The 25,179-nt window shown below is 53.5% G+C and overlaps 1 protein-coding gene across 19 annotated transcripts in view; it reads left to right on the top strand.

Annotated features, from left to right (window-relative positions):
* The window catches only part of TACC2 (transforming acidic coiled-coil containing protein 2), a 210,284-nt gene that overhangs the window by 152,971 nt on the left and 32,134 nt on the right, over positions 1-25,179 (top strand). For 14 of the 19 annotated variants that reach the window (XM_059172976.1, XM_059172970.1, XM_059172967.1 and 11 more), the window contains 6 exons: positions 3,558-3,703; positions 10,092-11,403; positions 15,043-15,103; positions 16,209-16,407; positions 22,971-23,032; positions 24,110-24,225. In XM_059172976.1, coding sequence (XP_059028959.1) covers positions 3,558-3,703; positions 10,092-11,403; positions 15,043-15,103; positions 16,209-16,407; positions 22,971-23,032; positions 24,110-24,225 — 1,896 coding nt within the window. The remainder of the gene's footprint in view (positions 1-3,557; positions 3,704-10,091; positions 11,404-15,042; positions 15,104-16,208; positions 16,408-22,970; positions 23,033-24,109; positions 24,226-25,179) is intronic. The other 5 variants (XM_059172965.1, XM_059172979.1, XM_059172975.1 and 2 more) reach the window with 1 other exon arrangement.

Here is a 25,179-nt window from a genome sequence, read left to right as displayed (position 1 = left end):
GTGTCAGGACTGCCAGCCCGGGAGCTATCAGCAGGTCTGATGCTGCGATTGGCATCCCCGACCCCTGGTGTCAGGTTTTCAAGTTTGTCAAGACAGCTTTATTATTCCCAGTGATAGACTTTGTCATAAGAATATATTATAAATTGAGCTTATAAAATCAATGAAATACTGCTTTGCTTCGCCCAGGGGATGTATTTGGAAGAAGAATTCTGCTGTTGAGAATGTTTGGAAACCACCAAGACAGTGAAAAGGGCACAGATCTTATAGGCATACAGTTCTAGATTTGAGCCCATCTGCCATTGCTTGCTAACTAGATGGCCAAGGGCAAAGTAATTTGCTTCTCTAAGCCTTAGTGATGCCATCTGTAAAGTGAGCCTGCTCTCTAGCAGGCGGGCTGGTCTGAAGACGAGAGAGAAATGTGCAAATGGGCCTCGCCCAGTGCCTGACTCGTAACAGAAAGTTGGGCATATGATAACCATTATAAAGCTTTTCATGCTGGGACCATATTTCATGCGTGGTCATTATGAGCTAGCTTTTGACATGAGGGAAAGACATATGTCTCATTTTATTTGCATTCATTTGCATATTTGCTTATCTAATAACATAGCACCCGTCTATCCTGGTGAATGCATTTCCCTCTAATTTAGAGATGTTTTAGCAGACTGGAGTGGCACGTTCTTTCTGATGCATCTTTGCAGCAAATTAATTTCCTTTTCTTTCATTTGGAAAGTGTGTGGAGCCATAACAGAATCATTTATTGTACTTTGGTTTTTTTCTAGTAGGGGAAAAAAAAAAATCAAACAGCCGACGGGGAGCTGCTTTTCCGCCTTGGGCCTCCAAAGTGCTGCTTTATTTTTATGTACAAGCTCTTTGTGGGTGGACTGCAGAAATCCCTGCTCTCAGAAATGTTTCTGAGCCCTCTGGGAAACTGAACAGGGGGAAAAGAGCTAATTAAAAAAGCTGCCATCCGCCTCCTCTAATTAACTTGCTCTCTGCTCCTGGGAGAGAGCACAGAAATGTGAACACAATGCAGGCATCACTGGAAGTGAGGGCCATTCTCGTGGTCCACGGTCCCCCGTGGTGTTTTGATGCAGAAACGGTTCATGGTCAACAGGCAAGGAGCCACAAAGGGGCTTGATGGGCCGTCTCCCTCCCAACAGGGCAGTGGTGAATGGCGGTCCCTTCCGAGCAGGTGCACGGGCTGGGCAGCTGCAGCCTGGGAGACCTCATTGGAATTCAGCAGCTCGGACCCAAGAGCATCCGGCTCTCCCTGTCGCTTGCTCATGCTGAGGGAAAGAGTAGGGGTCCTTTGTGCTCTAAGGCTGTGCATCGCCAGGGCCCAGGGCTACAGAAGCGACGGGAGGAGCACGCAGCCTCTCACTCCGTGTCCCGGCTGCACGCTGGGGAAGCCTGCTGTGTCCGTGGCCGGCAGTGCAGAAAACTCCTTGCTGACATCTTGGACAGATTTAGATCCCAGAGATACAACCAGAGAATCGGGGTGGGACTTTAGGGGACAGAAGCTATCCTTTGGCAAAGATGGCTTTTGCCTCCTGGCGGATGTGGCCCCTGGTGGAGTGGGCCCAGTGGATGTGGACAGCGGTGACCAGCAGTGGAGAAGCCAGTCTGATAGCCCTTCAAGGAAGCTCTGGAAAGAGGCAAGTTGGCTCCGTGTGTCTTGTCAGTGTTGCCCCTGACGCAAGCCGTGCTGGGGGCAGGGTGACAGCCGGGGCCCACCAGGGTGATCCAAACTCTTGGTTCTCTTTGCTACTCCATTGTGTAACTTCCTCATGTTTTTCATGCCAGTGAAGGGACCTTGCAAAACTCAGGTACGTTGATCTATTGTTTTCCTTCACTTTCCCTGGACAAAAGCTAAGGCCTTTGATATTAACGTGTGTTTGTAAAAAGTCAGCGCGGCTGTCCTGTGTGTGGTGGTTGAGTCTTTCCTCATGAAATTTGATAGTGTGCAAGTTTCAGCTCCCCGGAGCCCATTAAAAGCTTCTTGGGTGTTTCTGTTCATCTCTTTGGGCCCTGGGAGGGTTTTGCGGTGGGTTGCAGGAGCCAGGATCCTGAGGGATGGGGTCTTTGGCACTGGTAAAACGAGTCACTAACAAGTCATAAAAGCATCAGTGTGTACATTTTTCTGAAGGAGAACTCCCCAAATGGCTGTTTTTTCCTGTGCTGGCTGACGGTGGAGGGATTGGCTGGCTTCCTGCTTCTCTCCCCCGGCTGGCAGACGGTCTATAGAAGAGGCTGCCCTGTGTGGAGGTCATGAGTGCTTTGACCTTGTGGGAGCTCAGCAGCAAGAGCGTTCCGTGCTCCGTGCTCTCCTGGCTCGGCCACCTCTGATTACGCGTCTTCACCCAGATTTGCCAGTTGGGTCACGCGTGCTAGCCGCGGCCCTGAGTATCCGCTCTCTTGCTAATGACCTTGCTTGTTGCAAATGAGCGAGTGGCATCTTAGTCTCTGTATGATGGCTTGAGTAGGGACTCAGCCCAGGGCATGCCCCTCTGGCAGCCTTGAGTGGGGTTGGTCCAGGATTGCGCCCCGCTGGGCATTTGAGCAAGGGAGGAGCTGCCCCGTGGCCTGGGGACGCAGGCCTGGCTCCATGATTTGGGGAAGTTTCATTCTTTCTGGCTTAAAATTGAACCCCCTGTAGAAGCAGAGTGCTGGAGAAGGGCTGTCCACTCTGGGTTTTCCAGAGCCCAGGACACGGGCTTTCGTTGGTTGAGGAGCCTCCCCCTTATTTCTGGGTGGGGTGGGTGTCCTGTGGGTGAAATTTTGGTCCAGTTCTCTGGATGAAGAGTTTTCTTTGAGATCAGACCTTTGGGTAGAGTGGCAGTGGTTGTTACTGTATCACGGAGATCAGCAGGCTGTGTTTGTGTCTTGGTCCGGCACATCCTCCAGAGATCTGGCTTGCCAGCTTCCATTCATTCATTCATTCAACAGATGTGTATGCACTGCCTCCTGGCTTAGGCTCAGAGGTGCTGTAATAAGTAAGGCCTGCTGCCCTCATGGCCTTGAAGCTCAGGAGATGAGAATGATAATTAACACAATTAGGAGGTGACTAAATCTACATTAAGTTCTGAGAAGCTCCGGGAAGGAAGGGCGGCAGGAGAGAATGATGGGTGTGGAAAGGCCGAACGCGATTTGGTTTCACGGAGTGGGGACCCTACGATGTGTTGGAACCATGGCAAAGAAATGTGTTTCTGCGACTGTCTGTTTGACCGACTGGGTGCCAGAGTTGATCAAAAGATTCCCCTGTTTGTTTTTGTCACTGAGGCCAGAAATACGTATTTCTCATAGGGCTAAGTTCAAAGCATATGTCATTTGGGAACAAAGCGGGTGATAATGAGATTCAGTCTTGGGAATCATGCTGGGAAATGACTTTCCTCACATCTGTCCTCAAATAGCTTCATCGGGCAACCAGCCCGGTTCTAGGGGTCCCAGGCAGGGATCCAAGGGCCACATGGCCTCAGCAGCAGGGGCCCCTGGCCCCTCAGAGCCGACTTGGCTCAGACGCCTGCCTAACCCCGTTTCTCTCCTTCTCTCTCCATCAGGAGTTCTGACTCTGAAGAAGCATTTGAGACCCCTGAGTCGACGACTCCTGTCAAAGCTCCACCAGCCCCTCCCCCACCACCCCCCGAAGTCACTCCAGAACCTGAGGTCAGCGCGCAGCCCCCCCTGGAAGAACCAGGTAACCAAGGTCAGGTGCTCCCCTCGGGGAAGCCTGGGAGCAGCCCTGGGCTAGGGCAGCTGGAGGGGTGCCCCCTCCCTGCTCGGAGCTCGTTTTGTGAGTGAAAACTAAGAGTGAGCAGATACCGCAGATTATTCTGTCTGCTTTGAAGGTGTTTGGGGGGGACCTGTGGGAAACGCCTTCTTTAGCTCTGGGTACCATTTACTTGGCATCCAGAATGAGGCTTAAGGGGACAAGGGGGTCTGGGAGGTTTTTATTTGCGATTCTATCTTGGATTCTAATATGTGGCCCTTGGCTCCCATCAGAACACTGGTGCTTGACAGCCCACATGAATCTGCATTTTTATGAAAGACCATAGCCCCCCTGGGCTTGGGAATGGAGATACGTAGTAAATGGGAAAGAAGAGAAAGCCATAGATAGCCAAACCCATGCATGAATGGTTCATTTATTCCTCGTTAACCTCAAGTTACCTGATTTCGTATCACTTTCCTGCCTCCTTTCTCCCCTCGTGAGACTTAAAACGTGGATCTTTCCATACCTTTCAATTGTGGTTGCTGGAGGTGCCAGGGGATGGGACAGATCTCGTTCCCCAGCCCCCGACCCGGCCAGGGTTTTGTGCCTGTATCCTCCAGCTACACCTCCAGTGTGCAAGTTTAACACGAGACCTGGAAGGAGACGGGGACAGCCCGGACTGGCCCAGCAGACTGGTCGGCGAGCCAGGCGGTACCATTCTTAGACCTGGACCACCTTCCTGCATTGGGCTGTGTGTTCTAGTGGACCCCACTCTGGCTTTCCTCCAGCCACGGTCTTCTCTCTGTGGTGAGGCTGTAGGGCCCATCTCCTCCTAAACCACCTTCTGGACACTCTGGACACCCTTTCTCATGGCCCTCTTCCCAGGGCTGACTGTGCCCATGTTTATACCTCTCAGCCAAGGAGGAACTGAGGTGGGGTGTCCACACACCTGTGCTCAAGGCCACCCCAGGTAAGGGATGGAGCTGGAGTGGGAGGAGGAGGAACAAGTGTAGGGCTGGGCCTCCATTCATACTCTTGCCCTGGCCAGAAGCCTGATGAACTGTAAAGTCAAATGATATTTTGACCTCGATGTTGGTTTTACAAAGAAACCTATTCTAGGTTCAGATAGGCTGTTACTTTAGAAAGGGTAGACACTTGGAAGCTGATTCGTTTTTTTTTTTTAGATGCTCTTCATTTATTTTCAGAGAGACACAGCGAGAGAAGGAACATAAGCGGGGGGAGTGGGAGAGGGAGAAGCAGGCTTCCTGCCGAGCAGGGAGCCTGATGTGGGACTCTATCCCAGGACCCTGGGATCATGACCTGAGCTGAAGGGTGATGCTTAACAACTAAGCCACCCAGGCGCCCTTCCTAACCAGATAGGCTCCCCAATCCTGAGGGAAAGGGTTAGGACCATTTGGGGGGGGGGGGGGCAGGTGTCTTTGCTGGTGTCTGACAAATGCTGTTTTTATAGTCTTCCGTCTCTGATAGCTCAGCTAGTAGTATCTGATTCTGCATGGCTAGTCTAGGGGCTGGGCCCTGAGAGAGGAATTGTTGCAATTTATTTGATTTTAAGGTAGAGGAGGAACCAGAAGGTCTGCTGAGAGGGTTTTAACATTCCCATTTTTTCTTTCATATTATGAAGCATATAACAATTCATTTCTTAAAATACTATAAAAAAATCACCCTTAGGTTTAATGGAAAGGGAATGACAAATAGATCGTCATCCCTAGATCAAACACGTGATTGGAAATCAACCATCCTTTTTTTTGTGGGTACAAGTTTATGGCCACAGATACATGAGCTGCTCTGGGAAAGAACTGAGAAGAAAATGATGGTGCATCACAGCGTACGGCCCATTCTCCTGCACCAAGGAGTGAACAGGGAAGGGCCATTGTGTGAGCCCATGTGCCACTTCTGGGGTTTCCAGCCACATAACCTGACAGAGTCTGGGGATGGTTTGCTGCTTCTGTTCTTGTCTGTGGCCTGCCCTTGTTCCTTCTGCCTGACTTGCGTTTCAACAAAGCGAAGAGCAGTTTCCACTCTTAAAAATAAACAGACGCGCAGCTCCCGCCTCTTTCTAAGAGGGCAACTTCAGAACGAAATGAGCATTGCAGGGGATTAGGAGGAAACCCCCGCCTGGAAGGGGTTGGGGCTGGTAATCGCCACGAGTCACAGCCCCACAGAACCTTGATTGCGTCAGTGGGAGTCTTTGAACCGGGACTTTGTGCTTTTCCTTCTCGGAAAACTCCACTGAAGCTAAATATCCGTGGCTTCCACAATCAGGACTCTTACTGTTGGGACCAGGACCGTGACCGTGACGGCTCAAAGTCTCCCCCGCCCCGCCCTGGGCTTGGGCTGTGCAAAGAGCCATCTGATTCACGGCTTTTGTTAGAAAAGTCTGCTCATCCATCCTGCAGGCAGTATGGGGCACAGCAGAGGCGTGAGCAGGCAGGTGTGCCCGCTTCCAGAGGTGGCTAGAGGGGAAGAAAAGTTCTTTCCAAGACCCGCTGGGAGGAAAGAGCTCGGAGCATATCTGTTGTTTGGTTCTCTTCTGTAAAGTATCTGGGGTATTGCTAAAGGTGCTGAAAGAGAACTAACAGACTAGACCCTTGGCTATGAATAAAGACATGATTTGCTCCCCTGGAAACCCACGTTGTCGGGAACAACCAGCCTCACCTTGGGTCCAGCTAGCACGGTTGTGCCCCATGGGACAGGAGGATGGTGAGGGGGATGCTGGGTGTTCGCCTGTGTCTGCCCTTCGTCTGGGCTGGACTGGGTCAGGACGCAGCTTGTCTGAGCCTGGTTTTGTCTTACCCGTAACGTGAGGAGGGCAGCCTGCCAGCCCTCTGAGGTCCCCCTTCTTTTTCTGACCTTCTCTGGTCCGGGGTTGGCAACGTGCGGCTGCCATCCAGTGGCCTTGTTCCTAGAGCGCAGAACTGGACGACGAGGGACAGAAGGAAATGTCGCATCACTAAATGGCAGCTCCCTTTAAAGTGTCCCCTGAGGCCAGGCCTGCGCTGGGTTCTTTGGGGTGTCATCTCTGACTCAGCCAAGCGTCCTTCCCTGTGCTTACAGCATCCTGCGTGTCAGATGGCATCTCCTGCTTCCCCAGTCAGATGTGCGGCTTCCAGACCTCGCCCTCCGTCTCGCAGCGCAGGGGGGGCTCTGGGGTAGGAACCCGGGCCTCTTGACTCTCTTCCGTTGGGAAACCAGGCTGCTGTGTGCAGGTGGAGTGCGCTGGTGCATGTAAGGACCCCGAGGCAGAGGACGGACACAGTGGTTGTCGGGGCAAGCAGGTGGTCAGTGACCCCGTGAACCAGGTTTCGTGGCGCAGAGGTGGGCTCTTTCAATGGTGGCCTCCCTCTAGGGCCATTGCTTCCCCCTGGGGTGAAGACGGTTTCCTTAGCCTCGCTGGGACACTGCCCGGGAAGGCCCATGTGGAAGCCTTAGAGGTGACTGGAGACACCATGCCCGTTCTAGACCTTTCCTTACTGTTCCATGGGAAGTGTGGGCTTTGCAGAGGCCCAGGTTGGGTTCCACATGGTAGTTCGAGGCCCCCGTCTTCAGATTAATTCAGGCTCTTCTGGCCCTGAAATGGGCCTTGTGGAACGATCTGCTAACGACCACACAATGAGACTGGTTCTCGGCCAGGGATCACGGTGCCCCTCAAGGGGACATTTGGCAATTTTTGGAAACATTTTTTTTTTAAGATTTTATTTATGTATTTCAAAGAGAGAGAGCAAGCACACAAGAAGGGGGAGGGGCAGAGGGCAAGGGAGAAGCAGAGTCCCCACTGGGCAGGGAGCCCAACGTGGGGCGTGATCCTGGAATCCCGAGATCATGACCTGAGCCGAAGGCAGATGCTTAACCAACTGAGCCACCCAGGTGCCCCTAAAACATGGTCGCAGCTGGGGTTGGTGTGCCAGTGGCTTTTTGTGGGTAAGAGGCTGAAAATGCTGCCTGACAGCTTACAGTGAACGGCACAGCACCCTCTCCCCCCTAACAAGTAACCGTCCCGATATGGCCCAGTGCCAAGGCCGAGACACCCTGCAGCAAGACTAGGTTTCCTGGTCCGTGATGAGTTAATTCAGGAATGTCCGTGAAGAGGAGAGGACGGTGGGCAGGTAGGAGCTTTCCTTCTGCGCCAGACGATGAGCAGATGGCAGCCTGTTCCCTGATTCTGGGGAACCACCGACCGTCTGAGGGTCTCAGAAGGCCCGGGGCAGCTTGAGAGAGAGGAGACTGGTGGTTGTGGGCCTCGCTTTAGAAACAGTGGGATGGACTGAGGCTCCTTCTCCCTCCTGCAAGGCCCCCTTGAAAGCCCCTGTTCCCCTGGGTCCTCTGGTCCTTCTCTGTCCTCTGTGTCATGTGTTTGGGCAAGAGGATAGGCTGTTTGAGGGGACCAGGCTCTGGAGGAAGCAGAGAGAGGGAGTTGGTTTTGGAAAGAAGCAGGGAGGAGACTTCTTCTTTTGAGATGGGAAGGAAGTGGGAGTGTTCCCAAGGTGCGGGAGGAGTCGTTTGCTGGCAGAGATGTGAGGCTTTAAGGAAGCGACCCCCGGCTTCCAGGGCATCAGCTACAAGTAGGGCCTGGGGGGCACCGGGGGCAGGAGAGACTGGAACGTTTAGAACCGTGAATGCACCTGCTTCCAGAAGGTATCTTCGATTCTGGAGGTGCTTACTGAGCCCGCAACAGAAAGTGTGACCAATCCAGGAAGAGCAGAGATGAGTCAGACGCAGTCCTGAACTCAGGAAGCTTGGACTTTCTTGTGTGGTTGTGGCCTGGGCCGGGTTCTCGGTCAGGTGCTCCAAGGGAAATGCCTGCTCGCGAGCAAGTCGGGGCCAGCACACGAGCACGCCCGCCCGCACATTTGCAGTCGCGAGCACAGATTGCTCCTAGATGTCCAGCGAGAGGCCCATTCGGGGTTAGCTGAGCGCGTCCCAAGCCATGTCCGTTTGTGGGGATGAGGGCCGGGGCTGCCAGACTCAGCAAACGGAAATAGAGGGTGTCCGGTTACATCTGAATCCCGGATAATCAACAAGGAATTACCAAGACAAATTTCTACGAAAACCCTTTTTCAAGGATCTGAAATTCCAAGTTAACTGAACGCCTGTGTTTTATCTGGTCTCTGTCGCAGCCGGGCACAGGGTGGGTGCCAGGGGCGTAACTCGCATTAGTGAAACACTACTTTGGGAGCGCTGCCCCAGGCCATACCTGCGCCAACTCGCCAGTCCCTTCTTCTGCAGACCTCTTCCCAGCATTTGTCCTTCTTTGTCCAGTGACATATTGTTAGTTTCCTGGCCCATCCTTTTCTGGCGTGCTGACTGCCCAGGACAGCTGTGAACCCAGAAATGCATGAAAGGCACCAGCTGGTGCAGGCAGAGCCCAATGGGGCTGAGCCAAGGCCAGGATGGCCAGAACTCCATGGAGCCGTGGGGTCATGAAGTGATGGAGCAGCCTCTGTGGCCGGCAGTGGCCGTGGGCATGGGCAGGCTGGGAGGAAGAGCAGCCAGGAAGGGGAGCATGGCAGGCAGGCCTAGAGGGAGAGATTACAAGGGATGCCTGGTGTAGGGACAGGTGGCAGGCAAGGCGTGTTGCAGTGGCCTGGGGCCTCCACAGAAAGTCTGCCTGTTGCTCCTCACAACAAGCTCCGAGTAGTCAAGAACAGGCTTGATGGTAGTAATGGCTGTCTTTCTCTCCCTTGCTTTAGTCACACTGGCCTCTGTTATTTCTTTAACATGCCAGGTGAGCTTCTACCCCAGGGCCTTTGCACTTTCTGCTCCGGTACCTATGATGCTTCCCCCTTCCCAGGGCAGGGTGGGGAGGGGGCAGATATCCTCCTGGTTCACGTCTTTACCTTGTTTCTGATCTTTGCTTATGTTTTTCCTCCTTGGAGGGCTTTGCCAACAACTTTATTTTAAAATTGCAGTGCCCCTACTCTGTCTTTATTTTTCTCTGTAGTGCCTATCACCATCTGGCCGTCTATACATCTTACTTATTTGTTTCTAAACTGTCCTCTCCCTGAAGGATGTAATTTCCAGGAGGGTGAGATTTGGTCTGTTTTGTTCATTGTTGAGTCCGCAACTCCCACAGTGGTGCCTGGTCCTGACTGGGAATTTGGTAAAGGTTTTTTCTGAATGACTGAATGATTTGAGCTCTTCCCTACACAGCCCTCATCACTCCCATTTTACAGATGAGGGACCGGAGGGTAAGGCTACCCTCCTGGAGGGTAGTGATGGGTGAGAGCAGGCTTTGTACCCCAGCACTGTGCCCCCCCAGTGGGGGCCCAGGGGAAGGGGCTGGGCCTCTGCTCAGAGGGTAGCAGTCTGCCCGAAATGCTCCGGTGTCCTGTGTCCTTCAGTGACTCCTCTGCCTCCTCTTCCTCAGGCTGCGGTTCCGAGCCGGCCTCTGTTCCCGATGGCCCACGCAGCAGCTCGGTGGAAGGGAGCCCCTTCCGCCCCCCGTCACACTCCTTCTCTGCCGTCTTTGATGAAGACAAGCCTATAGCCAGCAGCGGGACTTACAACTTAGACTTTGACAGCATCGAGCTGGTGGACGACTTCCAGACCTTGGAGCCCCGCTGCTCAGACTCTAAGAGTCAGGAATGCAAAGTGAACACGCGGAGGAAATCCACCGATTCTGTGCCCGTCTCCAAGTCCACGCTGTCCCGCTCTCTTAGCCTGCAAGCCAGTGACTTTGATGGTGCTTCTTGCTCAGGCAACCCCGAGGCCGTGGCCCTGGCCCCAGATGCATATAGCACAGGTTCAAGCAGTGCTTCCAGCACCCTTAAGCGAACTAAAAAGCCAAGGCCGCCTTCCTTAAAAAAGAAGCAGACCACAAAGAAACCCACCGAAACCCCCCCAGTAAAAGAGACACAACAGGAGCCAGTGGAGGAGAATACTGTCCCCAGTGAGGAGAATCAAGCGCTAGAGACAAAACCGGAATTGGCCAAGACGGAGGGTTCTGTCCCAGCCCTCTTGGAGGAGACGCCCCTGGAACCCACTGCTGTGCCCAAGGCTGCCTGCCCTCTGGACCCCGAGGGTGCCGAAGGGGCCGTCCCCCCATCTTCTGGAAGTGGCAGAGTGCAGAACTCACCTCCGGTTGGAAGGAAAACGTTGCCCCTTGCCACGGCTCCAGAGGCAGTGGAGGTGACCCCATCAGATAGTGGGGGGCAGGAGGACTCCCCAGTCAAAGGGCTCTCGGTGAGGCTGGAGTTTGACTATTCTGAGGACAAGGGTAGTTGGGATAGCCAACAGGAAAACCCTCCTCCTACCAAAAAGCTAGGCAAAAAGCCGGTTGCCAAAATGCCCCTAAGGAGGCCAAAGATGAAAAAAACACCCGAGAAACTCGACAACACTCCTGCCTCGCCTACCAGATCCCCTGATGAACCCAACGACATCCCTATCGCCAAAGGTACCTACACCTTTGATATTGACAAGTGGGATGACCCCAATTTTAACCCTTTTTCTTCCACCTCAAAAATGCAAGAATCTCCCACACTGCCCCAGCAGTCCTACAACTTTGACCCAGACGCCTGTGATGAATCCATTGACCCTTTTAAGACATCCTCTAAGACCCCCAGCTCGCCTTCTAAATCCCCAGCCTCCTTTGAGATCCCGGCCAGTGCCATCGAAGCCAATGGAGCGGACGGGGATGGGCTGAACAAGCCTGCCAAGAAGAAGAAGACCCCCCTAAAGACGTAAGTTCAGGGGTGCGAGGTGGTAAGACCAGAGGCGGGCCTGTGCGTTGGCTGAGATCCTGGGTCGTGTGTCTGGATGAATGTGGCTGCCCTGACCCTTCCCTCCGTCCGTCTGCTGTAAGGCCGCTAGGTTTGCAGCACTGTCCCTGTTTCAACTTCCTGTCTGCACCCACAGTGGTGGCATTTCCCCGCCACATACCCCTTTGGGTCTAGAGTCCTTGATCCTTTGTCGTCTTAGGACAGTGGTTTAAAGCATTATTTTTAGCTGCAGACCTGACATTTGATTCCAGGGGAGTGTGGAAGGGCCCATAAAGAAGGGACTGTCCAGTAGAGACTTGGTCAACCTTCCGTTGGTGACTTAGCTTTTCCCTGGTTAGCATGGGAATTGCTTTTTGGGGTGGCCTACAAGCTAGGGAGAGCTATCTTGGAAATATTGTTAGAATCTGTAGGATTTGCATCTGCCCTTTAATGGTCCCGAAGCGAGAGATCTGGCCTGGACCCCTCCCTGCCCTGCAGCCAGCCCGTGTGAAGTACCTCGTTTGTGCTCATTCGTGTTTCTGGCCATCTTTTGCGCACAAGACTCCAAGGCTCTGGGAGGTCCAGAAGAGATCAATGAGAAAACAGTCCCTGGGTGGCCCTTCCTAATCAGTCCTGCTGTCCATACCCCTGCCAAGTAGGGTACCCTTCAGGACTCCATGTCAGTGCCTCTGGCGTCCAGACCCAGACCCAGCTGTCACCTGGATGGCTGCGGGTCCCTGCTCAGGATGTGGGTCCCAGCGTAGTGGGATTGGTGCTTAGAGCCTTTCTCCTGCCCTCCCGGGAAGTATGGTCAGTAGTTGAACAAGGCCCAGAGACCAGGCTTCTGCCTCCAACTCGGCAGATGAGAGCACAGCTGCTGGCCTCTCTGACTATGCCTGGTACGGACTGAGACAAGGTGACCTTTTTACCTCCCATTCGGGGCTTCCTGAGAGGAGGTTCTCTAAGCAGGCATTAGCCGTGGATCCCAAGACTCTTCTGAGATTAGCTTCCCAGCCGGGCCCTTCCTAAACACTCTGTCAAAGCAGCGTTGGAAGCTTTTTTCAATGCCTCGAACAGAAGTCTGAAATGCCCAGACTACAAAGCTGTGATCTCTCCTTGTTGGACCGAGGGCCAACCTGTAGCCATCACGCATCGCTTCCTTCCCATGGGTAGCCTCGGTACTGTCTGCTCTGTCGTCGGCGCTAACTGACCGGTCAGGGAAGCCGGCCCGTCTCTGTGTCTCACCTCTCGTGCCGAAGGTTTGGAATCCCACATGGGCGAGACAAAGCCCTCTGGGCACTGGCACCTACAGGGTGATTGGGAGCAGGAGAGGAAGGTGCTCTGCCACAGCCCCTCTCCAGAAAGCAGGGACGGTGGCCATGCTTGCCACAGGGATGGCTTCTGTATCCCAACCCACTGACAGCCGGCCGCCTGCAGATTTATCTTTTTTGTCAGTTCCTTCTGTCTGTCTCTCTTTTCTTGTCTTCTTGTCTTAGGATGGTTGAAGATGTGATGTCTGTGTGTTCTCTGTTGTAAGTAAATTGAATGGAATCTGCCTCTCACCCTACCTGTGCTTTTCTGCTTTCTGTTTTTGCTTTCAAGCTCTCTCCATTTCCTCGCCATGGCTGCCGCTTACATGGTTTCCATGTCGGGCCTGGGGACGGCGGGGGGCATGGGGCTCCCCAGGAGCAGACTTACTTTCGTGTTTCAGAGCGATTAGCATAAGTGAAACTGCTTGGCTGTGAAAATGTGATTATCTACATCTGTCTGCTTGTCAGGAATGGAACTTTTTTTTTTCCCCTCTTGCATATTGGATGTCTTCATCTGAAACCCATACATTTTTTTTTTTTTTTTTAAGCTTTCATTCCATTCTCATTTCCAACTGGACTAGGGAGCGATTGCTTTTAAAGCTCGGTGGCTTCACGATGACAGAACCACCTGGCCAACCACAGCAGCGGCCTGAGGTCGCTTGTTCATGCTACCATATGAAGTGGAGGTCATGGGGCTGGTTCGAATTGAGATCCCCTAAAAGGCCAGGTGGGCTCGGAGTGGAGCGCACAGCTGTGAGAGCCCTCGCCAGCCTGCTCTGGGCCCGCATCCGTGGTCTCCCAGGATCAGGCCAGGTTTCCATTGGCTTGCCGACTGTGGGCCACCCTGCTGGGTGTCAGTGGAGCCCGAGCCAACCCCTCTGTGCCCGTACTGCTTTGCCACCACGGGAGGGTCACTGTGGGCACCTCCAAGGGGCCCCAGGACAGGTACCCGCCCCCTCACCGCCCCATCTTACAAGGGAAGCTGGCCTGGTCCCAGGCCTCCAGCGGCCCCCAGAATAGGGTCGAGTCTGTCAGGTTTGCTTCTGCCCAAGGGATTTCTTGAGTTTTTTAGAGCCAGTTAGCAACTCTCCAGTACACAATTAAATGTTTATATGCATGGGTAAATGCATGCTCCGGGCTAGGGCTGCACGGCGAGCAAGGCAGATGCTGTCAATGCTGTAAGTCACCATTTCTCTAGTTTTTCATGACTGGATGCCATTGCTGGAGTGTGCTGTTGAAGGGGACACAGAGAGGGAACTTGAGTCCTGAATTGCCCTGTCCATCCAGTTAATGTTAGAGTAGGGAGAAGGAATGGGGTCTAAGATTGGGGGACAACCCACACCCCAAAACACTGTTGCTTTGCTGGAGGCAAGACCATACCACAGAGGGGCCTGAGACGGGGGGCCAGGCTGCAGGTGGGGAGGCCTCCATTCTGCCTGGGGAATGACCCCTCTGCCCGCTCAGGGATTCAGTGGAACCATCTATGCTAAAAATGCTCTCCACCGTGGACCCCTTTGCAAGTCTGATCTGATGTTCCCGTTGCCTTGAGTGACCTGCCCCTGCCCCTAATTATTTACATGAAGGAAAAAGGAAGGGAGGGAAGAGTCCTTAACTGTGGTTCGGAATAGACCGTAGAGAAATCCTCTCGTGCCGGAAGAGCGCCGGAGGTGGCTGGCACGGTGTGGAAGTAGTTGACGGCGCTCGGAGATGGTAAATTGTATGTTGTGTGAACTGCGCTGCAATTTAAAAAAGAATCCTTTCACCCTGGCCCCGCCTCTGGTTAGACTCGGACCCAGAAGTGCCACGATGCTGGACTCCTTTACTCTCTGAGTTCCAGTGAGCGGGAAGGGACTTTCCCTGAAGACCCAGAACGTTCTTCCTGTTTCTGGCTCTGTCCGCGGTTTGCTGTGTCGACCTGCCAGTCCGTCAGTGGGGTCGCGCTCATCCGTGTCAGCAGTCGAGGTCCCTGCCCCGCACCTCACTTGGTTCAGACGTTCTTGGATGAATCTGGATACATTAACCTCACCAAAATCTGCTTTTTAAAATAAGAACATCTGGCTAATTTTAGCTGCGTGTTCTGGGCCAGCTCTCCAAAATGGCATCTCTTTAAAAGATTTCCAGCTTGAGGATTCTTTCCCTGGGGGGCAGCGATGATCTCGGGTGTCGGGTTGGGATGGATCGTCAGCGTGGACATCTCTTAGCCGGTGTGCGGCGGCGGAGGCCGGAGGGCGTGGCTTCGGTCCGCGCTGTGTAGCTCTGGACTGTTCTGTACCCCTGTTTGCTGTGTTCACATTCTCCGTTTTATTTCCAGTGACACATTTAGGGTGAAAAGATCGCCAAAACGGTCTCCTCTCTCTGATCCACCTTCTCAGGTACGATATCCCTTTGATTCGCATGATTTTACCCCTTACCTGGGCAGCGAACGCCCATGCGTTTTGATTCCCTGTTGGTCAACAGAGCTTTCTTTTCTGCTCATCACGGGCCCGTTTCCAGCATCCTCTTTGCCTGGGGGCTCCCTTGCCGTTTGCAAGACATCATTTTGATCCCTGCCCTTTGGGGCTGATGAGAGCGTGTCTCAAGAGTAGAGAAACAGGTGTTTGGTGGGTTCTGGAGGAATCACGCTGACCCATTCTGGTCGGTTCATCTGCGGAGAACACCTGTGAATACCAAATTGAGAAAGTCCTCAGAGATAAATGAAGATCTAGTGAGAAAGGAGTGTCAGGCGCACTGGATTGTGTAGCCAAAACCCAAGCAGGGAGATCGAGGAAATCACACCCTGAAGAAGTGGGGTTTGGGCCCTTTCCCCTCTAACTTGTTCCTTCATGAGATAGATCTGCACCATGACGGACCGAGAAGGTTGGCCTCCGGCATGTGTGTCGGGCTCTGATCTGAGCTAGGGACGTCCCAGCCAGCAGACCGGAGCAGGTGGCTGCCGAGAAAGGCACCCAGACCCAGGAGAGGAGCCTGGGGTCCCAGTCCCAGCTCGGCTCTTAACAATTCTGGGCTCCCCACCAGTGCTCCTCTGCCCGCCCTGTGCAGATCCTCTGGGGACAGGCATGAAGATTGCCAGGCGATGTTGATGTGATCAGTTCACAGGCCCCAAAGCACTGTGTGGACATAACACAGTAGTTGCAGTACATAAAAGTGCTAATAAGTAAATTTCCTTATTTTTTTCAAAGTGAATGAGCAGGAAGTTCTGTGATAACCCAGACACAAACTCCTGATTTTCTTTTTTTAAACCCACGGTTACCCACCCCCCCACTCCACCCCAGTAACAACCCATCAGGAAAGGGAATAAGGGAATTCACAGAGGAAAGAATTTGCGTCCTTGGGACCACTTTGGGCAAAGTCCAAGGACGTGCTGAGGACGTTGATGGGGACCTGTCCTGGCTGGAGGGACTGCAGACCCGGGTGGGAGGGCACCGCTGGGGACCAGAGACCGTGTGAGAGGAGAGACTGCTTCTCTTTTGCTCCCAGGACTCCACGCCAGCGGCGACACCAGAAACGCCGGTCATCTCCGCGGTGGTCCACGCCACCGATGAGGAGAAGCTGGCGGTCACCAACCAGAAGTGGACGTGTGTGACGGTGGATCTGGAGGCTGACAAGCAGGACTACCCACAGCCCTCGGACCTGTCTACCTTCGTCAATGACACCAAATTCAGCTCGCCCACAGAGGGTAAGCCCCTTGGTGGCGGCCGGACCCCCACCCTGCCTCGGAGACCACCTTCCCTGCGGAGCACAGGGCCAGGGAAAAAACCTCCAAGCCAGGTCTCCTTGCCATCCAGGCACTCCAAGCTAAGGCTTGAACCCAGCTGTACCCCAACCCCAAGATGCCAGCCGAGGGCCAGTCCGCTCAGAGCCCCCCAGTTCCTGCCCTGAGCTCACTCGAGCTTTGCTTACTCTCTGGCTTACTCGCCTGGGTGATTTTGAAACACTATCGCAGCTGTAGGCAGCACCGTCAAGCCAGTTGCTCCGTGTGGGTCAAGACCCGCCCAGGTCTGGGGTCTCCCAGGGCCACCACCGTGCATCAGCCCCACAGCACGTTCCACAGTGGGAGCCACACCTTCCACTCAAGCCCCCAAACCAGACGGTTCACTCCAGGCTTGCCAGCCAGAGGCCCATTTTCCTGAATGGGACCCCAGGCATGTTGCTTTGCTCATCAATATCTTTCTTCCTCCTACATGTATTTTTGCTTTCAGCTTTCTGTCTGATCCTTTGGCTTCAAAAATTCATCTGTGTTAAGTCAGCACAGCATGATTGGGTAAATCAAGACCTTTTCTTTTCTTTCTTTCTTTTTTTTTTTTTTTTGGTAAACTGCTTACTCCGCTAACAGTGATTTTTCTGAATCTCTGTATTGGCTCCCACACTTTCCCTTCTTTGTCAGGAACACTGCTGGGGCCTGAAACCATCTTGTGGGCTGATGGTGATGGTGGTCTTTCCCTCCAGGGGCTTCCCTCCAGCACTCGGAACTGTTGGGATGGTTCTCAGTCTCCCTTTCCAAGCTCTTGATATCCGACCATTCCAAAAAAATGAGTAGAAATCAATATGACGGCCACCGCACCTGAAAAGCTTACCCGTACTTCTTGGCTGCTGCTAAGGAACCCCCACCTCCCTGCCCCTCCCCCCACCCCCACCCGCTCCCTCCCCGCGGGCAGTGGTGTAACAGAGAGTGGGTAGCTTGTATTGCTTCCTTGGCACGCTCCCCTGTCCTGGCCACTCGCCAGCTTGCTTTGTGCCCATAGTCTCTGAACGACACGAGTGAGGTCCATTTCATTTTGGGCGGGGGAGGGGGCTTTGGATATGGACCTTCTCACCAGATTGCCGCTCTACGGTTTGAAGATGAAAAGACCATCTGAAGTATGTGTAGTTGGGTGTTTTGGCATTGTGTGTTCTGTAGAATAGAGCCTTTTGGTTGGCTCTCCAGGCTGCCCTCAGGTTGGGGTTTGGGAGGCTTGATAGTGACCATCTCACTGCAGCCTGACCCCAGGGGCCCTGGGTCCTGGCCTCTGCCCCTCCGTAGGCCTTTCCTCTGCACACACACCTGGGCCATGAGCCCCGCTGGAAGGAACCCCTTGGCCCCATGTGTGCACCTCCTCCCCGGCTTGGCTGTCTCCGCAGTGCCCCGTGTCCTGTCTCCCATGCTTGGCTTGGGCTTCTCTGGGGTCACTTTTTTTTTTTTTTTTTTTAGATTTTATTTATGTATTTGACAGAGATCACAAGTAGGCAGAGAGGCAGGCAGAGAGAGAGAGAGGAGAAAGCAGGCTCCCCGCTGAGCAGAGAGCCCGGTGCGGGGCTCGATCCCAGGACCTTGAGATCATGACCTGAGCCAAAGACAGAGGCTCAACCCACTGAGCCGCTCAGGTGCCCCTGGGGTCACTTTTTGATGTAATGATGATGACATGCTTTTTTTAAAAAAGATTTTATTTATCGGAGAGAGAGCACAAGCAGGGGGAGCCCAGTGTGGGACTCCATCTCAGGACCCTGGGATCATGACCTGAACCAAAGGCAGATGCCTAACTGACTGAGCCACCCAGGTGCCCCAATACGTGCATATTTTAAAAATTTTATTTATTTATTTGATAGATCACAAGTAGGCAGAGAGGCAGGCAGAGAGAGAGGAAGGAAAGCAGGCTCCCTGCTGAGCCTGATGTGGGGCTCGATCCTCAGACCCTGGGATCATGACCTGAGTCGAAGGCAGATGCTTTAACCCACTGAGCCACCCAGGTGCCCCCCAATACGTGCATTTTTAATAGAAAATATAAAGATCCTAATAGTACCTGTTAAGCTAATCGGTGTCCCAATCTATGCTAACATGTTTGTTCGTCTTTGGCATGGAACCAAAACAGACAACTCATTAGCTCAGTGACATATTTGATCATTGCTGACATATTTGATCATTGATTATTTTCTGCAAAAATTCAACTGATAGGTAAACCTGTACATTTGAACAAAGCTCTATTAAACCTGCCTTCTTAGAAAATGATTGGGAAGATTCGGGAAGTCCCAACTGGGCGGGCAATCGGAAACTGTCATCTGTATGTACAAGGGACAGTTAGAGTTTCAGGAGGTGTTGACCCTGCATTCACCTTTGACCACAGCTTGCTTCCCTCCAGCGGTCAGGTGTAGAAACTGGATGCCCGGCCCCCCCTATCAGATCGTCCTTCCTGTTAACTTACTGAGTTCATGTCCAGACATGCCCCAGGGGTGCTGCTATCATCACCAGAAAGAATCTGGCCAGAGCTGTAGCCTTGATTGAGGCTTTGTTCCACAGAAGTCACAAATCACAGGAAAACGAGATTTGGGGTTAGAAATAACGACCCTCTAAACAGGTGTTTGCTACAAGACCAATTCTCAAAGTGACGTATAGGGAGGGCTTGACACCAGTGCAGTGCTCTGAGTCCCACTGAGGCTCCTAGATATGTGGTTTCATTTCGTTCTCAGTTCTAGAGAGTGGATTTCTGCTCCTCCCCACCTAGCAGCAAGGAAGCCCAGACTTTGAGCAGTGCCAACTTGCTGAGCGATGTGGGGCGAGTCCCTGTAGATCAGGGCTGCCAGACTCCTCAGCGTCCTGCCCTTCCTCACCCCGCTTCCGTGTGTGAGCGCCCTGCTGCCTTCTCTCATCGTCTCTAGAAAGAGGGTGTGGAACGCAGCGGTGCTTCCCGACCTGGGTCCACAAGAGCTTCACGCTGTCGGAGTAGTTGGAGAAACCTGGGTGGAACTAGTTCAGAAAGATGCCCAGCTCATTAAAAGGACGTGTCTGGGTGGTAATATCATCAGCTCATGGCAACACTGATCATATCCCTGATTAAAAACTCAGTTGGTTGAGCAGCTGCCTTCGGCTCAGGTCATGATCCCAGGGTCCTGGGATCGAGTCCCACATCGGGCTGCTTGCTCGGCAGGGAGCCTGCTTCTCCCTCTGCCTCTGCCTGTGCTCGCTCACTCTCTCTCCATCTCTGACAAATAAATAAAAATCTTTAAAAAAAAAAAAAACAACTCAGATTGGCGATCTCAAATGTTTTTCTTCAGATGCTTGCTTAGTAAATGGCCTCTTGCACAATCTTGGAAACATGGTAGGGAAAATCCTAGTTCTTGCGGTCCTTAGGGATTCCAAGATGAGGAGCCTCCGAAGCCTCTCCCAGCTCTGGTCCCCGAGACCCAAGGAGAGCAGTGTTTTAGCATCACAAGTCTGGTGGGCTTTTGAGGGTCACCCATCAACCCTGTCTCCCTAACACATAGCGACATTTACCCTCACCTTCCCGCTCCAACAGAGGGGAAGGTGCCCCCCTCAAGAGCCTAACTCTTGTTCTATGGCAGGCGCCATCGCTGTCACACTACAGACTTTCAGAGGAGTGACAGTGAGGACATTGGGAGGAACATCCTTATTCCCTAACAAAGGGTCCCTTCTCTCATCACTTATGTTAGAAGTTCCAGAAATACTAGCCATGAGCTGTTAAAACATACGGGGTCACAATTCCTTAGGTTTGTGTAACCTGCGGTAGGGCTTTTACCTGACATCATTAACGTTTTTTGCAACATGGAGGCCCTTTGAGCTCCATTTGTAGGGAAGTCAGCAGGCAGAGGAAGCCAGGGAGTTGGCTGCCCCGACTCTGGGAATGACGATATGGGCTCATCTGCATCCTCCAGCTTCTGCCCAGTCCCCAGCCAAGCTCTGGCAGCCAGAGTCGGTGGAGAACAGCCACCGGGCCCCCTCACGGGACGTTGATGAGCGTGAAATGATTACTGGAAGCGACCTCAGAGATGACAGGACCCATTAAAAATCCCTTTGGGCCTCTGCGTCCGGAGGCCGCACCCACCTCTCTTGGACGTGAAGGTGTTGGGCCACTTGGTGTAAGTGGTGTCGCCCTTCCCCGCCAGTTAGCTGCGTGTGGCCACAGCTGAAGCCGGACATGGCTCCGCCTCCAGGCCCACCTGCAGAGGCTTTAGCCCTGAAAGACTGAGAGCAGATGAGTGAGATTTTGAAAGCAACATTCTGGAAGATTCTCCTTCAAAGCACAGGAGATGATGTCAATGACAAGAAGAGAATTTGTTTTTCTTCGCACCTTTTCCAGGCCTTTTTCTTTTTGTTAAAGATTTTGTTCATTTATTAGAGAGAGAACATGAGCAGGTAGGGGAGGAGGAGCAGGGGGAGAAGCAGACTCCCTACTGAGCAGGGAGCCCGACGTGGGGCTCGATCCCAGGACCCTGGCGTCATGACCTGAGCCGAAGGCAGACGCTTAACTGACTGAGCCACCCAGGCACCAGTTGGTAAATAATAAGTGAGAACCCCACATGGCTCTGATTGGAAGTTTCAGGCCCTGTGCTGAAGGAGCGCCTCCAGGCATCACCAGGAACGGAAGCTCCCGTGGCTGATGCAGACATTTCTTGGGACGGAGTGGGGGGTGGTGAGACAATCCCCCACTATTTTACTGCCACCTGCTGCCTCTGAAGGGCAGGATGGGGGGCACTGGGCAATGGGAAGGGAGACCCCATTGGCAGGTGGGAAAGAAGGCAGGTAAGTGAGCTTGGTGACCTGAAACTCCCCCGATCAGCTGCCAGGGGACGAGCTAAGGTTCCAAGTGGGATGCATGACCGAGTCGAGCTGGTCACCAGAGCTGGGCACGCACCCAGTGCCTCAGTCCCTGGAAAAATCCCCTTGGTGGCTCCACGCCTGTTTGGTGCATCCTGGGTGCTCTGTGCCGCTGCGGGTGTGCTGAAGGGTTTCTGCTAAATAATTTAGGGTTGAATAATGCCTTGGTGCTGATAATGATACCTTGGCGAAGGAGGCCGCAGATGCACTGTTATCTTCTCAACTTAAAACAGTCTTTAATAGGACAATAAAATGATAGTCCTGAGGTCCTACATCTGGAAAGTGAGCGATCTGCAGGGGGCTCTAGAAATCACCTGGTCTCTGACTGCCCCTCGCTTACCTCACCTTTACAAGACAAGGAAGACAGTGAGTCTTCATAAATCCTTGTGCGCCCTAAGAACGGATACCGACTCCCGTCCCGGATGCTGAACTGCAGCCCAGGGCAGGCCGAGTCCCTGGGCCGGAGGCATTTACTTCCCCAGGGAGCTTCAGAGACTCAAGAGCCGTGCATGTGTTCTCAGTGCCTGAGTTCCTATGGCCACATCCCCACATGCTCGTGGGTTTGGGGACTGTCTTCCAGGAAATGTGTCCTCTTAGAGCTCAGATTCAGGAATCACTGTTTAAATGATACCTTCAACCATAGGGAGAAACAGGTGCTGTAACGCAGAACTGCTCTTCCCATGTTATGGTAGAAACAAGCATCAGGGATTGCCACAGACGCTCTTGCAGACCTGCTTTCTGAGCAGGTCGCGTGGGACCTCTTGGTTTTCTTCTCAAGTAGGAGAGGCCATCTGTTAGCGGCGAATGTGGCTTCTGGGACAATCAAGCCCTTTCTGGGTTGGTTCACCTCCACAGCCACTGTGCCCAGCACGGTTTGCGGCACGTCATATGGGCTCGGAATCTGTTCCCTGGACAGGGAGTTCTGCTGAGAGGCAGACCTGGGTGTCCTCATGGACATCCCCCCCCCTCAATCCCGCACTTGGGGACCCAAGGGACCGAGGGCTTCTAGTCTCCAGTGAGAGTTTTTCAAGTTTCCCTTCCAGCCTCTGGTCTCCAGTCTGTTTGAAATAGGTCATTTCTCCACCTAACTGGACTTGCATAGTCTTTGCATCTGGAAATCTGGTTTGGACCAGCCCTGTGGGCGCTGGCAGGGTTCTGGGAAATGTTCCAGGGGACTTGTGAAGCTTCTCTTAACAAGCAACATTGTAGGAACAATGTATGCTCTTTCCTTGCCTCGGAGCATGGCGGGGCTGCATTCTCAGAGAGGGAGCGCAGAGGGGTGGATTCTAAATGCTGTAGCCATGTGGGAATGTTCTCCATGTCCTGCGGGAGACGCAGAGAAAAGCAACACTCAGACTGAAAACTCGGTGCATGGAGCCCAGATCTGCCCCAGCTCAGACCTCTGCCGCTCACACCTGAACTCCCTTGGACTGTCTCAGGCGCCCAGACGGCAGGAGTCCCTTTGCTGCAAGAGGCTGACGCGTGGTCTGAAAATGGCTGAGCGGAGCCTCCCCTTCCAGCCAAATCAGAAACCTCGAAGAGTTAGTGGATAAGCTCAGAGTTGAGAGTCTGGTTCCAGATCCCACCCTGCCTGGCCCAGACCTTTCCTCCCCGCCCCACAGTCACTAACTCTCCTTTTGTTTCTTTTGCAGAGTTGGATTACAGGAACTCCTATGAAATTGAATATATGGAGAAGATTGGCTCCTCCTTACCTGTAAGTCCCGCCTCAGGCCAGCAGCGGACTGGCTTCTCTTCCCTGTCTTGTGAAAACGCAGGCGCCAGCCTCCTCCTGAGCTCGGGTCGCAAATCCAGGGGGGTCCTCTGTGCCCGCAGTGTCCTGGGTGCTCAGTAAGGGTGAACAGGAACCACGGGGGCGGGGGGGGGGGGTTGGAGGTTTATATTCGGTCCCCTCCATGTGTCATTTTCAGGGAGCAAATGAGAATGCAGTTAGGCTTCCTGCATCATTATTTCCCTAGGTTATGGAAGAAATAGTCGGAGATTTTCTTAAAAAAGGTGTAGCAGTGGGTTGGTAGTTTTTAAGGTGTACGATTATCTGTTTTCTTCAAATTAATTGCTTTATGTGACTGAAGAGTGGCTTTTCTGGCAAGACGTCCCCCCTCCCCGCCTTCCACTTGCCATCCCTTTCTCATTTAAGTGGCTGTGATGGGTGGTGGACCCCGGGTTTCCTGTCTGCTGCCTCTAGAGCCCAGCAGGACCTCCTGCGTCGTGCTGTTGTCCAGGGATGCCGTCAGAGGCCCGGAGGCACCAGAAGGGCTTGCTGTGACATTAGTGGCCTGGACATATCCTCGTATCTTTGTCTTTCTTTGCCTCATGTGTAGATGCTAGGCTTGCATCTCCTGACCCATGGTCGGCAGAACATGGTGGAGCTGCTCTCCACACTGGGCCACCGTGCTCGTCCCCTCACCCCTCCGTCTGCCCGTCCCAGGCTGGGGTCTTGCCTACCCCTGTATTTATCCCCAGTGGCCCCATGGTTGGCCATCCAGAGCGCGTGGCCAGGAAACGCCGGCCCACAGTGTGCAGCACCCCAACCCCATTACGATCCCTCTCCCCGCGACACTGTTCCCGGCAGCACACATTTCCTCTGCCCTCCACCTTCCCTCTCCTCTCCCCGGGCTGCACTGGCTTCCTGCTCCCTTCTGGGCGGCTTGAGAAGAACGAAGGCTTTTCCCCGATGAGTTCCTTGTTCTGTAGAAGAGAGCTCTGGTTTTTATCTCTCTGGCGTGTTCAGGCCACCTGCAGCCGAGCTGACCTGTGCCTTTGATCCCTGCAGCAGGATGATGATGCCCCGAAGAAGCAGGCCCTGTACCTTATGTTCGACACGTCTCAGGAGAGCCCGGTCAAGTCTCCCCCCGTCCGGACGTCAGAGTCCCCGACGCCATGTTCAGGGTATGACTTCCAGGAGGAGAGTGTTTCGGGTCAGGCCGTCTGTCCCCAAGCCTCTGAGCCCTATGGTACTGCTTATTCTGACGTGGGTTCATTTGCATGGATGAATTCATGCAGCCCACTTCCGGGTCTCTGAGTGTCCCCAAGGACACACCAGACACACCGGCTGGTGAGGGTGTTATCGGCTGCCCTTTGTCCTGTAAACAGCTGAATGCGTGAGCCCCTCCCATCACCACCACCACCACCACCACCACCACCACCCCGCACCTACACTATGGTCTTGTGACTTGACCCATGGGGAGGCAGCGTGCCACAGCACTCAGACCCGTAGTTCTACTCACACCCCTTACTAGCTGTGTGACCTGATGCAGGTTCCCTGAGCCCCTGTGCTACCATCTCCTCGTGGGTAAAAGGGGGTAGTCATAAAACCGATCCTGTAGAAATTTTATGAGGATTAAATGAGGCTCTCGGTGTTCTAGGCAGCCCCCCAACTGTGCCGTTTGGCCGGGGGTGCCTGTCCTCCAAAGCCACCGAGAGGATGAAACAGAGATGCTGTAAGGAAAGCGCAGTGCCAGGGAGACGTTCGCTGTTCACATGGCTGTGAATCAGCACTGGTTAGGGCCCTGTTCTGAGCCGGTGCGGGTGGGTGCGGGTGGGTGCGGGTAGGTGCGGGTCGGGTACCGCTCTGGGGCTGGGACCCTCCCATCCCTTTCCCTGCCCCATTCTCTAGCAGAAGTGAAGGCACTTGCTTTGACTTCCCAGACAGACTTCTGAATCCACCCAGGGTATTGAGAAAGATGGTGGTGGTGTTGTCCCAGCGATAGTCATGGTGACGGGGACCGTGTCAGGTGCTTCACATGTGGGCAGTGTCTCCCTTGACCTTCACCCAGCACGGTCTCCTGTGCTACAGAAAAGGAAACCGAGATGCGGTACACAGTCACTTCCCCCAGGTGCGCC

The sequence above is a fragment of the Mustela lutreola genome, chromosome 4, assembly GCF_030435805.1.
Source record: "Mustela lutreola isolate mMusLut2 chromosome 4, mMusLut2.pri, whole genome shotgun sequence".
Lineage (NCBI taxonomy): Eukaryota > Metazoa > Chordata > Mammalia > Carnivora > Mustelidae > Mustela > Mustela lutreola.
This window is presented reverse-complemented; position numbering and strand designations above follow the sequence as displayed.